Raw genomic sequence first — 17,826 nt, 5'->3', positions numbered from 1 at the left:
CTCCCACTGTCTCTCTTTCTCTCTCCCTTTCTCCCTCTCTTCCTCCTTTCCTCTGTCTCTCTATCTGCCGGTCCCTCTCCCCCCACCCCGTCTCTCTGTCTCTGTATGTCAGTCTGTCTGTCTCTGTCTCTCTGAGTCTCTTTGTTTTTTTTTCTCTCTCTCTCTCTCTCTCCCCCTCCCTCCATCTCTATCTCTTCCTGTGTTTGGGCCTCCATCTCTGCCTATTCCTTTCCTTTTCTCCTGTCCCTCTTTTCCTGTCTCAGCTGTCCCTGGGCTCTCCAGTTCTCTCAGTCATTCAACAAGCAAGCACCTACTCTGCGGCAGAGGCAGGGTACAGAGCCGAGTAGGGCCACTTCCTGCCCTCCAAAGCTCTGCCATTTGTAATGTTGCCTGAGCTGGCGCCAGCCCACTTTGGTGACTCTCTTCCCTCCCAACGGCCCTTCCTTCTGTCCATTCTCTGGGATCCCGGGATCCTGGCCTCCCTGCTGCAACTCTTACAAGACACTCCATCTCCTGACTCCAGGCGTTTTCCCTGGCTGTGCCCCATGCTTGGGCTTCTGTCCCCCATCTCCACCTCCCAGCTTCCTCCAGCCTTCTCTCTCGGTACCCTCCTGCGCTGCCCCACCCCCATCCCAAGCAGCCCATGTTGACAGCCCCCTCACTGGGTAGAGATGTGGTAGAGGGTTGGGTCCAGGCGACAAGGCTGTCCTGCCACGGTCACGGCATCGGCCACATCCTCCAATCGGCTGCCTAGGTTGGAGCCCAGGATGGTGAGGGCCACTCCGCCCTCCGGGGGGCCAGTCTGAGGCTTGATCTGTAAGGACAGGTGAGGACAAGTGAACTCCAGGATGCCTCAAAGGGCCGGCTCCATCAGCCTCGGGGCCTGAGCTGGCTGGCATGCCCCAAGGGTTCTAGAGGATCTCTTCTTCCCTCCCCAGAGGAGGAACCCGAGCCCCAGGGAGGCTGAGCTGGGCTGCAAAGCCAGGGCCTTTCCCTGGGGCCAGCTGGGGTGGAAGGGGTTGAGATTGTGGGGGTAAAGGCTTTGTGGGAGTGAGGTGGGGCAGTGCTGCTAAGCTGCCAGTGGGATGGGCAGGGAGGGCAGGCCCTTCCTGGAGGGGGCTGGGCTAACGATGGGGGGGAGAGGGGAGGGGGGCTGGTCTTCCGGTGAGCCTCACTGGCTGGGGCTGGGCTCAGGGTTCGGAACTCTGACAGACTTTGGGGCTGCCTTACCAAGTGGATGCTGGGCAAAGGACAGAGTGACTCCACAGCTTCTGGCGGGCACAGGGGCCTGTAGCTACAGGTGGGCCTGCCCTGGCCACACCACACACAGCTCAGGTTCTTGTCGGCTGCCTGGCAGTGGCTGCAGTCTTCATGACCCACGGTGCAGTCATAGAGGGTCACTGAGGACAGGAAGAGGGAGGCAGCTTGGCACCTCGCGCCAGAGCCCCTTGTCCGTGGGCACCCCTTTAACCTCTAGCCCCCGTGACTGCCTCCGGCCCCCTCTCCCTGGGGCCCCACGGCTCACCGTTTATGTTGCCAGCATTATCCACCCTGTGAGTGTTGCCCCTGGTGACGTAGATGGGCACCTGGAGCTCCTTCCGAGGGGGAGAGGGCCGGAACTGCAGGGGCAACCACGGTGAGGGGCAGTGAGGATGAGGAGAGAAGGACTGGGGCGGGCCTTTGGGGGATGGGAAAAGGGGAAGGAGGCCGGAGAGGGCATATATACCTGCTGAGCCTGGCACCGGATGAGCTGGGTATCGTCGTGTCCCTCTTCCAGGGACGCCTGGAGCCCCAGAAGGGCTCCCGGCAGCTCCAGCCAGCAGTGATAGGAGGCTGCTTTGCTCTGGGGGAGAAGAAACAAGGCCCCAGTGACTCGGGCACGGTCTTCCCTCCCTTCTCTGCTTCGCTGTCATTGGCCCCTTGCCCCCACCCTACTCTCCTCGCCTGTACCTGGTAGTGGTGTAGGTTCCGAACCCGCAGGGCCAGCCTGGTCTCCCAGCCCACAGGAACGAGGTGGGATGTGGCCAGACCTTCCACATGGGGGCAGAAATCAGGGCCCTTCGTCAGGACGTCCGCCTGGGGAAACGGGCACCCTCAGTGGCGGGGGCGGGGAAAGGGGCAAGAGAAGCCCGGAGCACGCGGTCGGCACCCACGGGAGCGGGTGAGACGGAGCTCCAGACAACCACCGAGGCAGGGAGAGGGAGCGACAAAGCCCCGCCTGGCTTGCTCTCACCCTCTGGAGGAACTTACTTCTTGGGAGTGGTAGACTGTCCTCTCCCCGTCTGGGCAGCCGTCCCCGTACACGCAGGAGGCGCTTTGGGGGCACCAGTGGCATCGCCAGGGGCTCCTCACGCAGGCGCTGCACCTGGGCGCGGGAGGACACTCAGCCCGGACCTCTCCCCTTACGGCCCCCCTCCCTCCCCTCCCCTGGGTGACAGGAGGCAACAGGAGTCCTGATGGCAGGGGCAGGGGGGACTCACGGAGCGGCTACGTCCAAGGCCCCGGTAGCCTGGCAGTCATAGAAGGAGAAATTGGTGACGGCCACCGAGATGTCCTCGAACATCAGGGCCAGAGGCACGGTGACGTGATCTGGGGAAGGGAGCCCGGTGAGGGCTGGCCCGGGCTCAGGGCCCGCTCCGCCGCCCGCCCCGGGCGCCCGCCCCCTCTCACCTGTGCCCTCGCCGCTGGGGGGCAGCTGCTCCTGGGGGGGGGACTCACACACCACCTGGCTGGCGTCCACGTGAGCCAGCGTCTCGTAGTTGGCGAAGGCGCAGTGGAAGTACTTATCGGGAGCCAAGACTGGCAGCCTTGGCACCACCATGGTGACCTGAGGGCAGAGGACACGCCGGCCGTGAGAGTGAGAGCGAGCCCTCCGCGCGGCCTCGCCCCTCCCCCCCCGCCCCCCCGCGGCGCCTCAGTTTACCTGGCCCTGCTCCTGGCGGGGCTGCTGGCTAGGCACCAGGCTCTGGATAGCCAAGCAGAGGCTGCCCTCGGGGGGCCCGTAGCTCCACAGCCACTGATGGCTCTGCTCGAAGCCGGCGCACTGCTCCTTCCTCACACACCTGCGGGCACACACAGGATGGGGGCGGGGCAGAGCGCGACTCTTCCCTCCGCCATGGCCCCGCCCTTCCGCACCAAGAGCTGAGAATTCTGGGGGCACGGAGAGACCCTACGGGAATACGGGCCGGGCCCTGCCCCGTGAGCTCAGCTAGGGCTTTCTTCCCTCACTGCTCAGTCATTTTCCAGTCGGGTCTGACTGTGGACGGCCCCCTTGGGGGGATTTCCTGGAAAAGATATTGGGATCGTTTGGGGCTTCCCAGCCCAGCTCACTGGGGAACCAAGGCAGACCGTTAAGTGACCTGCCCAGGGTCACACAGCTTCCTAGGAAGTGGCTGAGGCCACGTTTCAACCCAGGACTTCATGCTTCCAAGCCTGGTTTTCTCTCCACTGAGTCACCCAGCTACCCTTGCCTAGTCTGTCTTAGAATCAATACTGTAGCTTGATTCTAAGGCAGAAGAGCAGGAAGGGCTAGGCACAGGGGTTAAGTGACTTGCCCAGGGTCATCCAGCTAGGGAGTGTCTAAGGCTAGATTTGAACCCAGGACCTCCCATCTCTAGGCCTGGTTCTCAATCCACTGAGACACCTAGCTACCCTCGCCCAGGTCTTTTTTTTTTTTTTTTTTTTTTAACCCTTTACCTTTCATCTTAGAATCAATACTATGTATTGCTTCTAGGGCAGAAGAGTGGTAAGGGCTAGATAATGGAGGTGAAGTGACCTACCCAGGGTCACCCAGCTAGGAAGTAGTGTCTGAGGCCAGATTTGAGCCCAGAACCTCCCGTCTTGAGGCCTGGTTCTCTAGCCACTGAGCCTAGATCTTAAAGAGGCTTCTCTGGGCCCTCACACCATATGGACAGCACCCCGCAGGGCCCCCTAATATTGGGCAGAGTTCAAGACCAAAGAAACTGTGCCCCTCTGTCTAGTTAGGGAGCCAGGCCTCGGAGCCCAGGTGGTGGCTATGACAGGGAGGTCTGTAGAGACCGAGGGAGAGAGCTGCCTTGGGGAGAAGGAGGTGGTGGCAGCACCTGAGACCAGCCTTCGAAGATGGATCACCTTGGGACGGGCAAGGAGAACAGGGAGTACCAAGGGGCTGAACTGCCGCTGTGGCTGGAGCTTGGGGGCAAAAACAGGCCCAGAACAGCTTGGAAAGGCGGCTCTGAGGGCCAAGTGGAGGAATGCTTCTGCTAGAAGCCCTTCCTACACCCCTAGAGAGAGGGTTGGGTGCCCAGGGCAGGATCAGGACATCTGGGCCCTCAGTTTCCCCAAGGAATACTTGGCCCTGATGTGAAAGGGGGTGGAGGGAGGCTGGTGCAGAGAGCAAGCAGCTGGAGACCTTTGCTGAGCCGTGTCAAGGACACGCTGGAATGGGGAGAGGCTGGAGGCAGGGGACAGAGTTCGAGAGCCTAGGCGGGCAGTGATGAGGTCCTGTCAGGGTGGGGAGGAGGGCCCAGTCAAGCCTGGGTGATGAAGTTAGAAAGAGGAGCAGGTTTGGGAGGGCAAGAACATGAGAAGCCACTCGAGAGCGGTCACGTGTGTTTGCAGAGCGCTTATGGTAACAGGGAAACTCCCTGTGTTCCTCCCAGAGGTCCTCCGTAAACAAGGCACTCCGCCTCCGTCCAATGCCGTTAGGGGCATCCTGTACTAAGCCGAGCCTAAATTTAAAAGGACAAACATAGGGGGCAGCTGGGTAGCTCAGTGGATGGAGAGCCAGGCCTAGAGACGGGAGGTCCTGGGTTCAAATCCGGCCTCAGACACTTCCCAGCCGTGTCACCCTGGACAAGTCACTTGACCCCCATGACCCACCCTTACTACCACTCTTCTGCCTTGGAGCCAATACACAGAAGTTAAAGGTTTAAAAAAAAAAGGACCAACATAAACCTCGGCTGTGTACTGTCTACCTAAACTGCAACAGCCTTCGCAGGAGGTGGTGGTACCAGGCCTTCTGGCACCAGGACCATTGGTCTCACCTTGGCAGGGTGCTGGGAGAGGCTCTGACCCCAGCCTCCCAAGCCTCTGGTGCCCCACTCACCTGCCCTGAAGGACACACCAGCCACAGAAGGGGTCCTGGGCTTGGAGACAGCTGGGGCAGTCAGTGAAATTTTGGCAGGAGGAGATGGGCACCTTGGTCACCTGTGAAGAAGGAGCCCTGGTTCAGCGGGAGGAGATTAGGGAGACTCTGACACCTCGTCTTCCTCACTGCCTCCCCCCGCATCCTCCCACCCCGCCTCACTTGAGAAGATGTCATGACGTAGAGATGACTCCCATTTCTGTCCAGGAGCAAATCAGGGTTCACGGCAGTCCCTGGGGGGCCCACTGGGAGGGAGCTATACAGCTGCCCTGTGGAGCCATTGAGGAACACCTGGGGGAGACGAGACCAGAGTGCTCAGAAGAGTGAGGCGCTGGAGAGACACGTGGGGGAAGAGTGAAACGAGTGCCCTTTCTGAACAGAGCAGTGACGCCCAGCTGCATGCTGGGACGAAGAGCTTTGGGGTGGCCCTGAGGGTGCTCTCCATTACTCCAAAGACTAGTGATGCCCAGAAAAGTGTCACAGAAATACAGGGGGTGATGGTAGAAGAGCCCTGGAGGCTATCTGCCATGGCTGGCAGCAGCAGCAACGACGACAACGTCGGCAACAATGTCAGGGGGTGGGCGGGAGGGGGGCATCATCAAGTCGGGGCAGGATGAATCTTCGAAGGGCATTTTTAGCGGCAGCAAAGAGATGAAAACAAGGCCGATGGCCATCCAATGGCAAATGGTGGCACATATGAACGGAAGGGAATGTGAACAGTTCAGAGCAACGGTCGGCAACCTTTTTGGCCATGAGAGCCATAAACGCCTGTGGAAGGAGGAGGATGGAGGCGGAAGGCGCTGGAATATGGGGCAGGGGCTGAAGGACCCCCTGGGGCACATCCTGGGCTGGTCGGGAGGTGGAGCCAGATATGGCTCGAGAGCCATACGTTGCCGACCCCTGGTTCAGAGGAAAGATACAAGAGAAACAGAAGAAGACTTGTAGGAACTGAGGCAGGACGAAAAAAAAGCAGAACCAGGAAAGTAATCTACTCGGTAACTAAAGCAATACAACTAGGAAGAACCCAAGATGCAAAAACGAATGCTTTGTCATTACAAGGGAGAAGAGGTGGCAGATCACTGCATATAGTGTCAGGGGTGGCCACTATTGTGATTAGTTTTATGGAACTATATTTTTTCCTCTTAAAAAATCAATTTAAAGAGCACCTTTGTCTTAGAATTAATGAAAGGCTAGGGAAACAGGGGTGAAGTGACTTGCCCAGGGTCATATGACTAGGAAGTGTCTGGGGCCAGATTTGAACACAGGACATCCCATCTCCAGGCCTTGTTCTCTATCCACTGAGCCGCCTAGTTGCCCTCTTACTCATTCTCTCTTTTTGAAAAATAAACCCTTACCTTCTGTCTTAGAATGAATACTGTGTATTAGTTCTAAGGCAAAAGAGTGGCAAGGACTGGGCAACAGGGGTTAAGTGACTTGCCCAGGGTCCCACAGCTAGGGAATGTCTGGGGCCAAATTTGAACTCAGGACCTCCCATCTCCAGAGCTGGCTCTCAGTCCACTGAGCCACGTAGCTGTTCCTTACTGCTTCTTTTGGAATCACTATTGCATGAGGTGCCTCACTGGAGAGGGGAGAGGGAAGGAATATATTTGGAAATCAAAGGGATGTCAACACAAAAGACTCCCATTTTTAAAGGCTCTTTATCCTTAAGGAAAAGGTGCTTTAGTATTTGAGAGGAAAGTGAGTCTCCCAGCACACCTCAGGAGCCAGCTCCTGGATGAGGCTTTTCCTCCTTGCCCCACTGGTATTTGCACTCTGTGTCTGTGTTCTCCACTACCTGGCACAAAGGCTGGTGGCAGAGTATACCACTTGGTGCAGCACTTAGAGTGCTTGGACTCATTCCTCAAAGGCTGCCATACTCTCACTCCTTCCTACTCTCTTCATTCCGGTGATTTGGAATCCCTGGTTGTTGTACAGATCCCCATTTCCTGTTTCCATTTAAAAACAACTGGTAGCAGGGCACCTAGGTAGTTCAGTGGATAGCACACCAGACCTGCAGATGGGAGGTCCTGGGTTCAAATTTGACCTCAGATACTTCCTAGCTGGGTGACCCTGGTCAAGTCGCTTCACCCCCACTGCCTAGCCTTTACCACTCTTCTGCCTTGGAATCAATATATGGTATTGATTTTAAGAGGTAAGGATTAAAAAAAGAGTCAGGCCCAGAGACGGGAGGTCCTAGATTCAAATCTGGCCTCAGACACTTCCCAGCTGTGTGACCCTGGGCAAGTCACTTGACCCCCATTGCCTAGCCCTTACTGCTCTTCTGCCATGGAACCTGTACACAGTATTGATGCTAAGACGGAAGATAAAGAGTTTAAAAACAAAAAAGAAAGTGTTTTCTCAGTCTTTCAGCAGAAGTTCCCAATGACTTCTTCATTGCCAAATCTCCAGAGAGCTCATTACCTCTTCTCAGTCCTCATCTCCAACTTCAGCTGTGGACACTGCTGCTCCCTCTCTGAGGCCCCCTAGCCAGAGAGGGCTGTCCCTCAGTGCTCTGTCCTAGGTCCTCTTCCCTTCTCCCTCTATCTATTTTGCTCCCATGGTTCACCACTACCTTTCGCTACGCCCATTATTCTCCATTCCACCTTTAACGTCCCCAACTCTCCATTGACCTCCAATCGTGCATCCCCACCTGCCCATCAGACATCTATCTCCAGCTGGATGTCCTGTAGACACATCAAGATCGAAAGGTCCCAAACTGAACTCATCATGTCCCCCTGCCCTCCCGTCTTCCCACTTCCTCTGTCACAGTCATCGTCCCTGGCACCCGGGCGCCATCCTCAAATCCTTGCCCTCTCTCACACCCTCTATCCAACCTATGGTCAAGTCCTCCTGGTTTCCCCTTTGAAAAATCTCACGGATGTGCCCCTTTCTCTTCCCTGGCACAGCCGCCCCTCTGGTGCCAGCCCTCATCAGCTCCATCACTGGGCTATTGCAATAGCTACTGGAGGTCACCTGCCTCCAGGCTCTCCCCATACCAATCCATCCTCCATTCAGCTGTCTGGCGGGCCCTATCAGCCCACTCAGTTGATCAGCTTTGGTGGCTCTAGGATCACACAGAGCATCTTCTGCTGGTATCCCAAGTCCTTCATGGTCCTGCCTTTCCAGTGTTCTACACCTTCCTCCCCTCATTGTCATCTGTGGTCATTTCGCTGTTCTTTGGACAGGATGCGTGCCATTTCCTGACTCCAGACGTTTGCACTGGCTGTCCCTCATCCTTGGAATGCTCTCTCCTTCATCATCTCCTCCTTCCGCCTTCAAGACTCAGCTCAAACACTGCCTTCCGCAGGAGGTCTTTCTCAGTTTTCCTTATTGCTAGTGTCTTCCCTCTGAGATGATCTCCCGCTTGGAAGAGAAATCAGCTTAGGTTTTTGCCTTTCTTTGTACAGTACTGGGAACAGTGACAAATGTTCGTTGAACGGAATTGTGGCAGCTAAATGGTGCCATAGTGGACCGAGCATGAGGCCTGGAGTCAGGAAGACTTTATTAGCTGAGCAAATCACTCAACTGCTACCTCCCTCAATTTCTTCATCTGTAAAATGGGGATAAAAATGGCACCTACCTCTCAGGGTTGTGAAGATCTAAAGAGATCAGATTTGTCAAATGCTCAGAACAGTGCCTGGCACATAGTAGGCCCTTAATAGATGCTTATTTCTTTCCTACACACTTGGGAACTTGCCTTTCTCTTCCAAAGGAAAACCCCGACGGCTGTCAAATATCCCTCAACTCCCGGAACTGAGGGATAGCAAGGAGAAGCCTGGGTCTATGACTAAATTCTGATCGAACACAGGTTCCCAGAAGGCTACACACATACATACACACACACACAACATGGCAGCCCAGAGCTCAGACCCCTGAAGAGCGTCTTCCACAGTGGAGGGCCCAAGAAATGTTTGTTGAACGAATGATCTTCCAACTGGGAGAATGTGATGGATTAGGCCAAGGGCCTCGGAGCCAGGTTTGTTAGTTAATGAGCAGGTCCCACCCCCATTCACTATCTCCAGGTTTTCTTAGGTCCTAAATAAACAAGGTGGGTAGTGGGACAATAGAAAAGGCATCCATCAGCCTTGGAAGTCAAAAGCATCCTCATCTAGCCTTGGCTGGGCTGCTAATGTGCCCTGGGCCCTGTTCTCTAGTCTTAGCCTCAATTTTCCCATCTGGAAAATGGGAGCAATGAACTCTATGACTAGCTAGCTTTGAAGATCCTTTTGGGAAGGAATGTTCTAGCCTCCCACCCCAACCCCCGCCCCTCAGGTTCGCTTCCCATAAGTCCCAGCTGGAGTATCTCACCTTATGGAGCTGGCCCTGAGTGTCTCCCAGGAAGACGATGGTGTGGCCAGCCTCTTCGAGAGCAGCAACCGCGCTGAGGTGGGGGATGCTGGTGAGCAGAGGCTCTGCCTCCAGGGGCTGATGACTGGCGATGGGACTGGGCGTGTGCTCATCCCCACAAGGGTATGAGTCCGGGGAGTCCTAGGGGTAAGGGGTCCAGGGAGAGGTCAGGAGAGCCTTCAGGCCCAAGGCCCCAGGAGCGACTCACGAGATCAGACAGAGAGAGGAACGGAGACAAATGGGCACGAGGGGAGAAAAGGAAACCCAACGAGGCAGAGACCTACACGGAGAGACCCGAGAGACCCAGAAGCCTGGAGAGAGAGAAAAGGGACGGAGCCAAAGAGATGAGGACCCATTCACTGCCTCCCCCCATTCCAGCTGGCTCACTGAGGGCAGGAAGACGCATCGGGACGTGACGCCGTACTCAATGGTGGCCTCCTCCCCAGCTGGGCTGTGTCCTCCCATAGTGTAGCAGAGCCTCCGGGCCCGTTCCATCCGGCCATCGACCTCCTGGAGTGGGAAGGCACATAGTGCGGAGCCTCCCATAGGCCCTGGGGACGCCACTACCAGCAGGGTTCCCCCTCCTTGCCCCGGGGCCAGGTAAGCTGCCTGCACCAGGCTATACCCCTGGCAGATGAGCGGCATCTCTACATAGGAGTAGAGATTGGCGTCATTCAGGCACACGCGGGCAACGTAAGAGCGGTAGTCAGCTTGGGTCCGAGACCCCCGGCGGCGGAAGAGAAAGTAAGCAAACTGGGTGCCCGCAAAGGCCCCCACATAACTGTTGTTGTAGTCAGAGAAGTCTCCCACCACCAGGCGGCCCAGGCCTTCGCTAGAGAAGGCCTGGGGCCCGGCCAGCTGGCGGACGGTCAAGGGGGGCACTCCAGCAGACAGCTTGCCGGCAAGGCCCCGGGCCACATACAGCAGGTCTCTCCCTGGGGTTGACACCACGAGGCCCACGGTGGCCACTCCTGGGGCATTAGCGGCCACGAACTGCCCATCGCCGGGATCCTCCGCTCGGAACACAAGCTGGGCCACATTCCCGAGACTCCTTTTCTCGCACACGCCTTGGCGAACCTGCCCACAGGCCACTAACTCCCGGGCCTGCCCGCTCACCAGCAGCAATTGGTTGGCATTGTCTGTGGGCCGGGCCTGTGGGCACTCGTTCCGGTCCCGGAAGGGCAGACAGTCAGGGCTGTCCCATATGGGGCCTGTGACTGCCTCACCTACTTGCTGCAAGTCAGGTGTCAGCTGGTACAGGTGGTTCACAGCGCCAACATAGAGCATGCCTGTGGCAGCATCCATGGCCAGGTGGTTGAAGGTGGTATTGGGGGCAGAGAAGTGCTGGGCAAGGGCAAGGTGCCAATTCCTCCATGATGGCGATGGCAGCAGCAGCAGGAAGAGGGTTGGCAGCAGGCTGGCCATCTTGGGGACCTATACCAGAAAGCCATGGAGAGTAATCAACGACTAGGCATTTGGAAAGCACCTGGCCCTGTGTGCCAGGCACCGTGCTAAGAGACAAGGAAGATCCCAAGACAGGCAGACGCAGCCTTGTCGAAAGGACCTTGGAGTCTAAGAGGGGGGAGACAGAGACATGAACCAGCCCCACAAGGAGCTAAGCCGATTGGAAGAGTTGGCAGATAAGGTGGGGGGAATGCTAGCTGACAAGTGTGAGGGAGGAAGGGGGAGGCTACAGAGAAGCAGATGGCAGGGGAGGCTGCCCCCAGTTCCTCCTGCTCGGAAAGGCACGGGGAGGGCTCCCTCTCCTGGGAGATCTCCAGTCAAAGACTGGATAGCCACTCGTTATGGAGAGGACTCTTGATGAAGTGGGCAAAGGGAACGTGCTTGTAGATCCCAAACCCTAGACCAGAGTGCTACTCCTTCGGGCTGGAAGGAAGGAGTCCAAGGCACTCTGCTCTCATGCTGGTCTTCCCCGGCCCCGAGACCTTCTTCTCCCTCTAAAATAGAACCAAGGGAGATCCAAGGGGGGCACTGGCCACTCAAATGGTGCCAGGCACAGTCAGCAGGAAGTCGTGCTTCCCACTGCCTGGATGGGCCGTTCCTCACAAAGGGTGATCTTGGAGGAGCTCTTGATTCCTCTCAATGACACTGACACGCACCCCATCGCCCTATCCAGCCCACCTGTTACCCCCATTACAAACACACACACATACCCACACGTCCCAATCACTCTATCTTCAGACACTTTCCCCAACCAGAGGGGGCACCCCAGAGACACCAGGATGCCACCGATGGAGAGCCAGAGGCGGAAGTCCGGTCATTCTGCCCCAGAGCAAAAAAGAGAAACACCAAGCCAGAGAGCCAGCCTTAGAGGATGCAAGCTCCGAGGCCCCCACAAAGGGAGACTTGGCCAAGGCCCCACATCTGGATTATTTAAGTATTCTATTTCTTCTGCTGTTACTCTAGGCAATTTATATTTTTGTAAATATTCATCCATATCACCTAGGTTGCTATATTTATTGCCATATAATTGGGCAAAATAGTTTTTAATGATTGCCTTAATTTCCTCTTCATTAGAGGTGAGGTCTCCCTTTTCATCTTTGATACTGTCAATTTGGTTTTCTTCTTTCCTTTTTTTTTTATTAGATTGACCAGTACTTTGTCTATTTTATCTGCTTTTTCAAAATACCAGCTTCTAGTCTTATTTATTAATTCAATAGTTCTTTTACTTTCGATTTTATTAATTTCTCCTTTGATTTTTAGTATTTCTAATTTAGTTTTCATCTGGGGATTTTTAATTTGTTCATTTTCTAGTTTTTTAAGTTGCATGCCCAATTCATTAACCTCTGCCCTCCCTGATTTGTTAATATATGCACTCAGTGATATAAAATTTCCCCCTTAGAACTGCTTTGGCTGCATCCCATAGGTCTTGGTAAGAAGTCTCATCATTGTCATTGTCTTCAATGAAATTATTCATTGTTTCTATGATTTGTTCTTTCACTAACTTATTTTGGAGAATCATATTATTTAATTCCCAATTAGTTTTTGGTTTGCCTCTCCATGTATTCTTACTAATAACTATTTTTATTGCATTATGATCTGATAAGGTTGCATTTATCATTTCTGCTTTTTTGTATTTGTTTGCCATGTTTCTATGCCCTAGTACATGGTCTATCTTTGTGAATGTTCCATGTGCTGCTGAAAAGAAGGCGTATTCCTTTTTGTCCTTATTTATTTTTCTCCACATAGCTATTAACTCTAATTTTTCTAGGATTTCATTCACCTCTCTTATCTCTTTCTCATTTATTTTTTGGTTTGATTTATCTAGATCCAATAGGGGAAGGTTGAGATCACCCGCTAGTATAGTTTTGCTATCTATTTCGTCCTTGAGCTCCACTAGCTTCTCCTTTAGAAATTTGGATCACATCTGGAAGGGTACAGCTGAGTGGTCCTCCAGTCAGGGACAAAGCAGAGGGTGCTTCCTCCTTCCGTCCAGCCTTGTAGGCTTTTCCTCTTGCCCTCCAATTGATCAAAACTGACTTTGTAAGTACTGGCACCCAGGGCAGACAATTGACACCTAACACCCATGGGATCCTAGGCAGATTGCCCCAGCACTCAGGGTCCCGGGAAAGCCACCAAGAGAAGAAGGTCAAGATGAACCACTGGTGGCCTGAGATCAGTGGAGGCAGCTGCTCTGGACGGGCTGGGCTCAAAACGGCTTTGAGACTTACTTCTATGCGTACATCTCATTTCCCATCAACAAAGTGTATGCTTCTTGAGAGCAAGAATTTTTTCTTGCATGCCCAGAGCCAAGCACATGAAATGAAATGCTTGGTGAATGGGAAGGGGGAGTGGCGGGGGGAGGAGAAAGAGGGGGAGGAAGGGGATAGAGAGAGAAAGAGAGGCAAAGAGACAGATGGGCAGAGACAGACAGAGAAAATAAAAAAGGGCAAAGAGAAGAGAGAAGGGGAAGAGAGGGGTGAGTAGATGAGAGTGGGAGGAGACAGAGATAGACAGATAGAGACAGACAGAGAGAAGGAGCTAGAGGAAGAGAGAGAGAGAGGAGAGATACAGAGAGACATACACAGAGATGGAGGAGAGAGAAACAGAGAGTCAGGCACAGAAAGAAAAAAGGGCAAAGAGAAGAGAGATAGAAGCGAGTAGATGAGAGAGACACACACAGAGACAGAGAGGAGATAGAGAAAGGAGAAAGAGAAGAAAAGAGAGAGACAGACACACAGGCAGACAGTCAGAGAGAGAAGGAGAGATAGAAAGGAGAGAGAAGGAGAGAGACAGGCAGAGATAGGTACAGAAAGAAAAAAGGGCCAAGAGAAGAGAGAGAGGAGTGAGTAGAAGAGAGAGAGGAGAGAGATTTACAAGCAGAGGAGAGAGAGAAAAGGGGAGAGAGACAGAGAGAAAGGAGAGAGAGAGACGGACAGAGATAGAGAGAGAGAGGCGCAGAAAGAAAAAGGGCAAAGAGAAGAGAAAAGGGGAAGAGAGAGGAATGAGTAGATGAGAGAGAGGAGAGAGACACACACAGACACAGAGAGATAGAAACAGGGAGAGACAGAGAGGAGATAGAAAAGGAAAGACAGAGAGAAGAGAGAAAGGAGAGAGAGAGAGGAGAGAGACAGAGACACACAGGCAGACAGACAGAGAGAGAAGGAGAGAGAGAAAGAAGAGAGAGAGAGAGAGAAACGGAAAAGAGCAAGAAAAGAGGAGCAGAAAGACATGCAGGAGGAAGACAGAGAGAAGAAAGACAAGGCAAAGAGAGGAGTGAGAAGGGAAGAGAGGAAGACAAAAGGCGACGTGTGATGCAATGAATGGAATCCTAAGAAGAAAGGGAGCAAATGTCTACATGCTGGTCAATATGCTCTAAACTTTACAAATATTATCTATCTTGTCTGATTTTCCCAACAATTCTGGGCTGGAGGGATTATATACAATAGAGGAAATTGAGGCAAACAGGGTGAAGTGATTTGCCCAGGATCACACAACTAGTAGGTGTCTGAAGCCAGACTTGATAAGTTCATTGATAAGATCTTCCTGGCTCCAGGTTCCCCCAGCATTCTATCCACTGGACTACCCGGTTGCCCTAAAGCAACTTGGGTTTGAACCATACTTCAGAACCTTAGGAGTTGGCACTTCATCCCTCTGGAGGCCTCTAGGGTCCCTTCCAGCCTTGGGATCCCAGGGAGAGACAAGAACAGGGACTCTAAGACATCTGGACAGATTCTGACGCAGACACACAGGAGAAGCTTTAGGTAGTCCCTTGCCTGGTGGACTGGGCCCTGGCAGAGCTAAGATGGCCAGCCTTGGCCCCAGAGTTCTGCAGGGAGGACCATGGTTGTGCCAACCCTTCTGGGAGGGTCACGTTATCATTTATCAGTGGCGGGTGACGGACCAGGATCGCTTAGCCTTGTCTGGGATGGGAGGGATGGGAAAGAGAGGGCAGAGATGCAGAGATGCTGAGACCCCAAGAGACAGAAAGCCAGAGGAGTCCAAGGCGCCCAAGGCCAAGAGGGAGAACTGGGGAAAGCATCGGAGCCAGAGAGCCATTCAGACACGAAGGCAAGGAACAGCAGGGCTGTGGGGCTAGTGTAGGGAGCCAAGAGCCAGTGCAGACGCCCAGGCCCAGCAGGCCAGGCAGGCTGGGGCAAGGAGCTCAGGCACCAGCTTAGAGACAGTGACACGCACACACGGGCAGGCGGGCAGGCATGTGGAGGCGTGTCGAACCCCGGGACTTGTGTCCCTCTTCCCAGAGGCTCAGCACACCCCCTCACACTGTCTGCTCCCAGTGTACAGGAGCCCTCCTGCCCCAGATGCATGCAGATTGCTCCCCGCCACACACACAAATGCACAGACCCTTCCCTGTTAGCATGCACACGCCTCTAGAGCGGCCCTCTATCCCTGAAACACAGACCTAGATCCAAGCGTGTCTATGACACATGAACACAGGCACGTATGTCCCCCCTGCCCCCCCACTGACTTTTGCCCCTCTGTACCTCCCCAAACACACAAATTCACAGATCCACATGCTACCTGCACTCATGCATTCTCTGTCTGTGTCTCTGTCTGTGTCTCTCTTTCACACACACACACACACACACACACTCTCTCTCTCTCTCTCTCTCTCTCTTTGGGCCGGGGTCAGAGCTCTCCCCACAGTGGAGGCGGAGGGACCTGGCTCTCCACAAAGACATGGCTCCCATCTAGCTTCTTCTCCTTTCCTCCAGGATCCCCTTATCTCTAGAGGCCAGAGACAGGAAGGCCCAGTGGTAAAGGGCTGGAAGTGTGGCTGGGGCCGCACAGGGGATGGGGGGTGGGGCCCCCACTCTGGAGAATGGATTTCCTTCAGTCCCTGGGGCCATGGGGCTAACCCTGTTGTCAACTTCCATCAAGGCTTATACATACGTGTGCGGACATGTCCAGGACACGTGCAAATAATATGGCAGTGGCAGGCCTGGGCCCCGGAGCTGGACTGGGGGAGGTGAGACCCTCTTTTTCCCTGGGGAGGGCTCGCTCTTCTCTCCTCCCAACGGCTGGCCCAGCTGGCTTCGGGTAAAGCAGGTGAGAGGTGGGGCGGAGAAGAGAACAATGCCCACGATGATGGGAAGCCAGGCCAGGGTCCGGGGGTGGGTAGGGATGGGGGGGGGGAAAGGTGTGTCTCAGTCACTTACCAGGAATATGGAGGCAGAGGGGGGGACCTCCTCCACTCAGCTGCCCCAGGGCACTGCCGCNGGGGGGGGGAAAGGTGTGTCTCAGTCACTTACCAGGAATATGGAGGCAGAGGGGGGGACCTCCTCCACTCAGCTGCCCCAGGGCACTGCCGCCTGGTACACTGTGGATATGGTGGGCATTGTCCTGAAAGGGGGTGAGAGGGGGGATGCTTGAGCCCTTGTCCACTCAGGCCCATCTGGGGGAGGGCCAGCGGGGTCCACCCTGAGCACAGCTGGCAGTTTCGTCAATAGCGGCTTATGATGGTAATTTTCTCCCCTCGTCCCCAACAATGTCCCCTCTGTTTCCCTAACCCCACCCAGGGGGGTAGCCAACCCTCCCCTCCCAGGATTCTATCCTAAGGCTCCTTGACCACACTTCCTGGGAGTCGAGAGAGCTTTTCTGCCACTCCAAGGACCCTTGTCAGTCACAGAGATGCCCTCCTGGCATAGGTGGGGCAAAGGGACCAGAAATGCCAACCCACCAATCTGAGCCTTCTCCCTTACGATACGAGAACAGAGGAAAAGATGCCCACGTAGGGCCTCAAGGCTAGCCTGGCATCCGGTAAGCTGACCCGACCCTTTTGGGGTACGGAAAGGGAAGCTCTGCAGAAAGGCTGGCCACCCCTTTGTCCCCTGTGTCTCCCGGGGTCACTCCTAGCCTCAGTTTAGCTAGAAAGAAGGGGGTGGGTGGGAATGTTTGGCCTGGAGCTGGAATGGGAAGAGAGAGTGGACAGTGCCCCAGGAATGGGATGGGTGGCCCTGGCACGTGCCCACCCCAGTCTCTGTGCCCTCCCCAGCTCCTCCTCTCCCCCTCGAAATGAATTGCCAGCCTTAGGGGTTCAATGCCTGCCTTTGTCTAGCAAGAGGGAGGGGGCAGGGGGCTGGAGACAGAGCCCTTGCTGATAAAAGGCAACACAGTACCCGAGACCTTCCCCCCACCCCCAGTGAGTGACTGTCTCCCCTGTGGCATGCCCCCCTCACCCCCACGTTAACCCTGAGCTCACCAGCTCGGTCTAGCCCCCACATTTCCCTCTCCCACAGGGTGACCCTTTTGCCTACAGCGGGGTGGCCCACCTCATGGCAGCTGTGCCAGGCACGGGAAAGAAATGGTGAGCAGTGCCAACCCCAGCTGGAAGATGCCTAGGAGAGGGAATAGGGGCTGATGGGAGGGGAGGAGAGCCCCTTCTTCACCTGGTACGGGAAGGGTGGGGCCCCCAGAGATGGCACCTCAACACATTTCATTGCAACCACCTTCATGGCCTCAGGTATGGAAAACATCGTCACGAGACCCCACCCCCTTCCTGGCCACCCACTCGAGGGAAAAAAAAAAGTAATCCTCGGAGATTAAGGATCTTCTGGAAAATCCTATTCCCTGTTGGCCTTGGCCACCCCGGGCAAGTTCTGCCGCCCCGCGTGTTGGGCACAGGCCTACGTGGGTGGGTGTGACTGCGTGGGGCAGCGGATGCCCTCCTCTGGCAGAGCTGGCTTCTTTCTGCCTCTCTGCCGTCCACCCCCCTCGTACAATGGTTCGGAGGAGAAAGGCGCAAGTGTCCTGTAGGACTGCCCAGTGGGGGCAGTCCCGAATGGGAACAGCGCGGGGGGAGGTGTTCGGATGGTAGGGGGATTTCCACTTGCTGGTGCCTAGCAGCAGCAGCGGAGAGGGGGAGGAAGGGG

At 55.2% G+C, this 17,826-nt stretch overlaps 1 protein-coding gene across 1 annotated transcript; it reads right to left on the bottom strand.

The window, feature by feature from the left end:
* Positions 1-180: 180 nt before the first annotated feature.
* On the bottom strand, positions 181-17,430 carry LOC123253374 (plexin-B3-like). The gene is given in 17 exon segments (XM_044682573.1): positions 181-814; positions 1,231-1,400; positions 1,526-1,619; positions 1,727-1,843; positions 1,951-2,076; positions 2,251-2,365; positions 2,481-2,589; positions 2,671-2,827; positions 2,924-3,062; positions 5,087-5,187; positions 5,288-5,416; positions 9,434-9,613; positions 9,860-10,906; positions 14,485-14,536; positions 14,538-14,646; positions 16,222-16,297; positions 17,344-17,430. Coding segments are annotated over 17 exon segments (2,964 nt in total). The 3' UTR covers positions 181-658.
* Positions 17,431-17,826: the final 396 nt, after the last annotated feature.

Source organism: Gracilinanus agilis, chromosome X (genome assembly GCF_016433145.1).
Source record: "Gracilinanus agilis isolate LMUSP501 chromosome X, AgileGrace, whole genome shotgun sequence".
Classification (NCBI taxonomy): Eukaryota; Metazoa; Chordata; class Mammalia; order Didelphimorphia; family Didelphidae; genus Gracilinanus; species Gracilinanus agilis.
The sequence above is the reverse complement of the archived record's forward strand: the minus strand, read 5'-3'. Positions and strand labels throughout refer to the sequence as shown.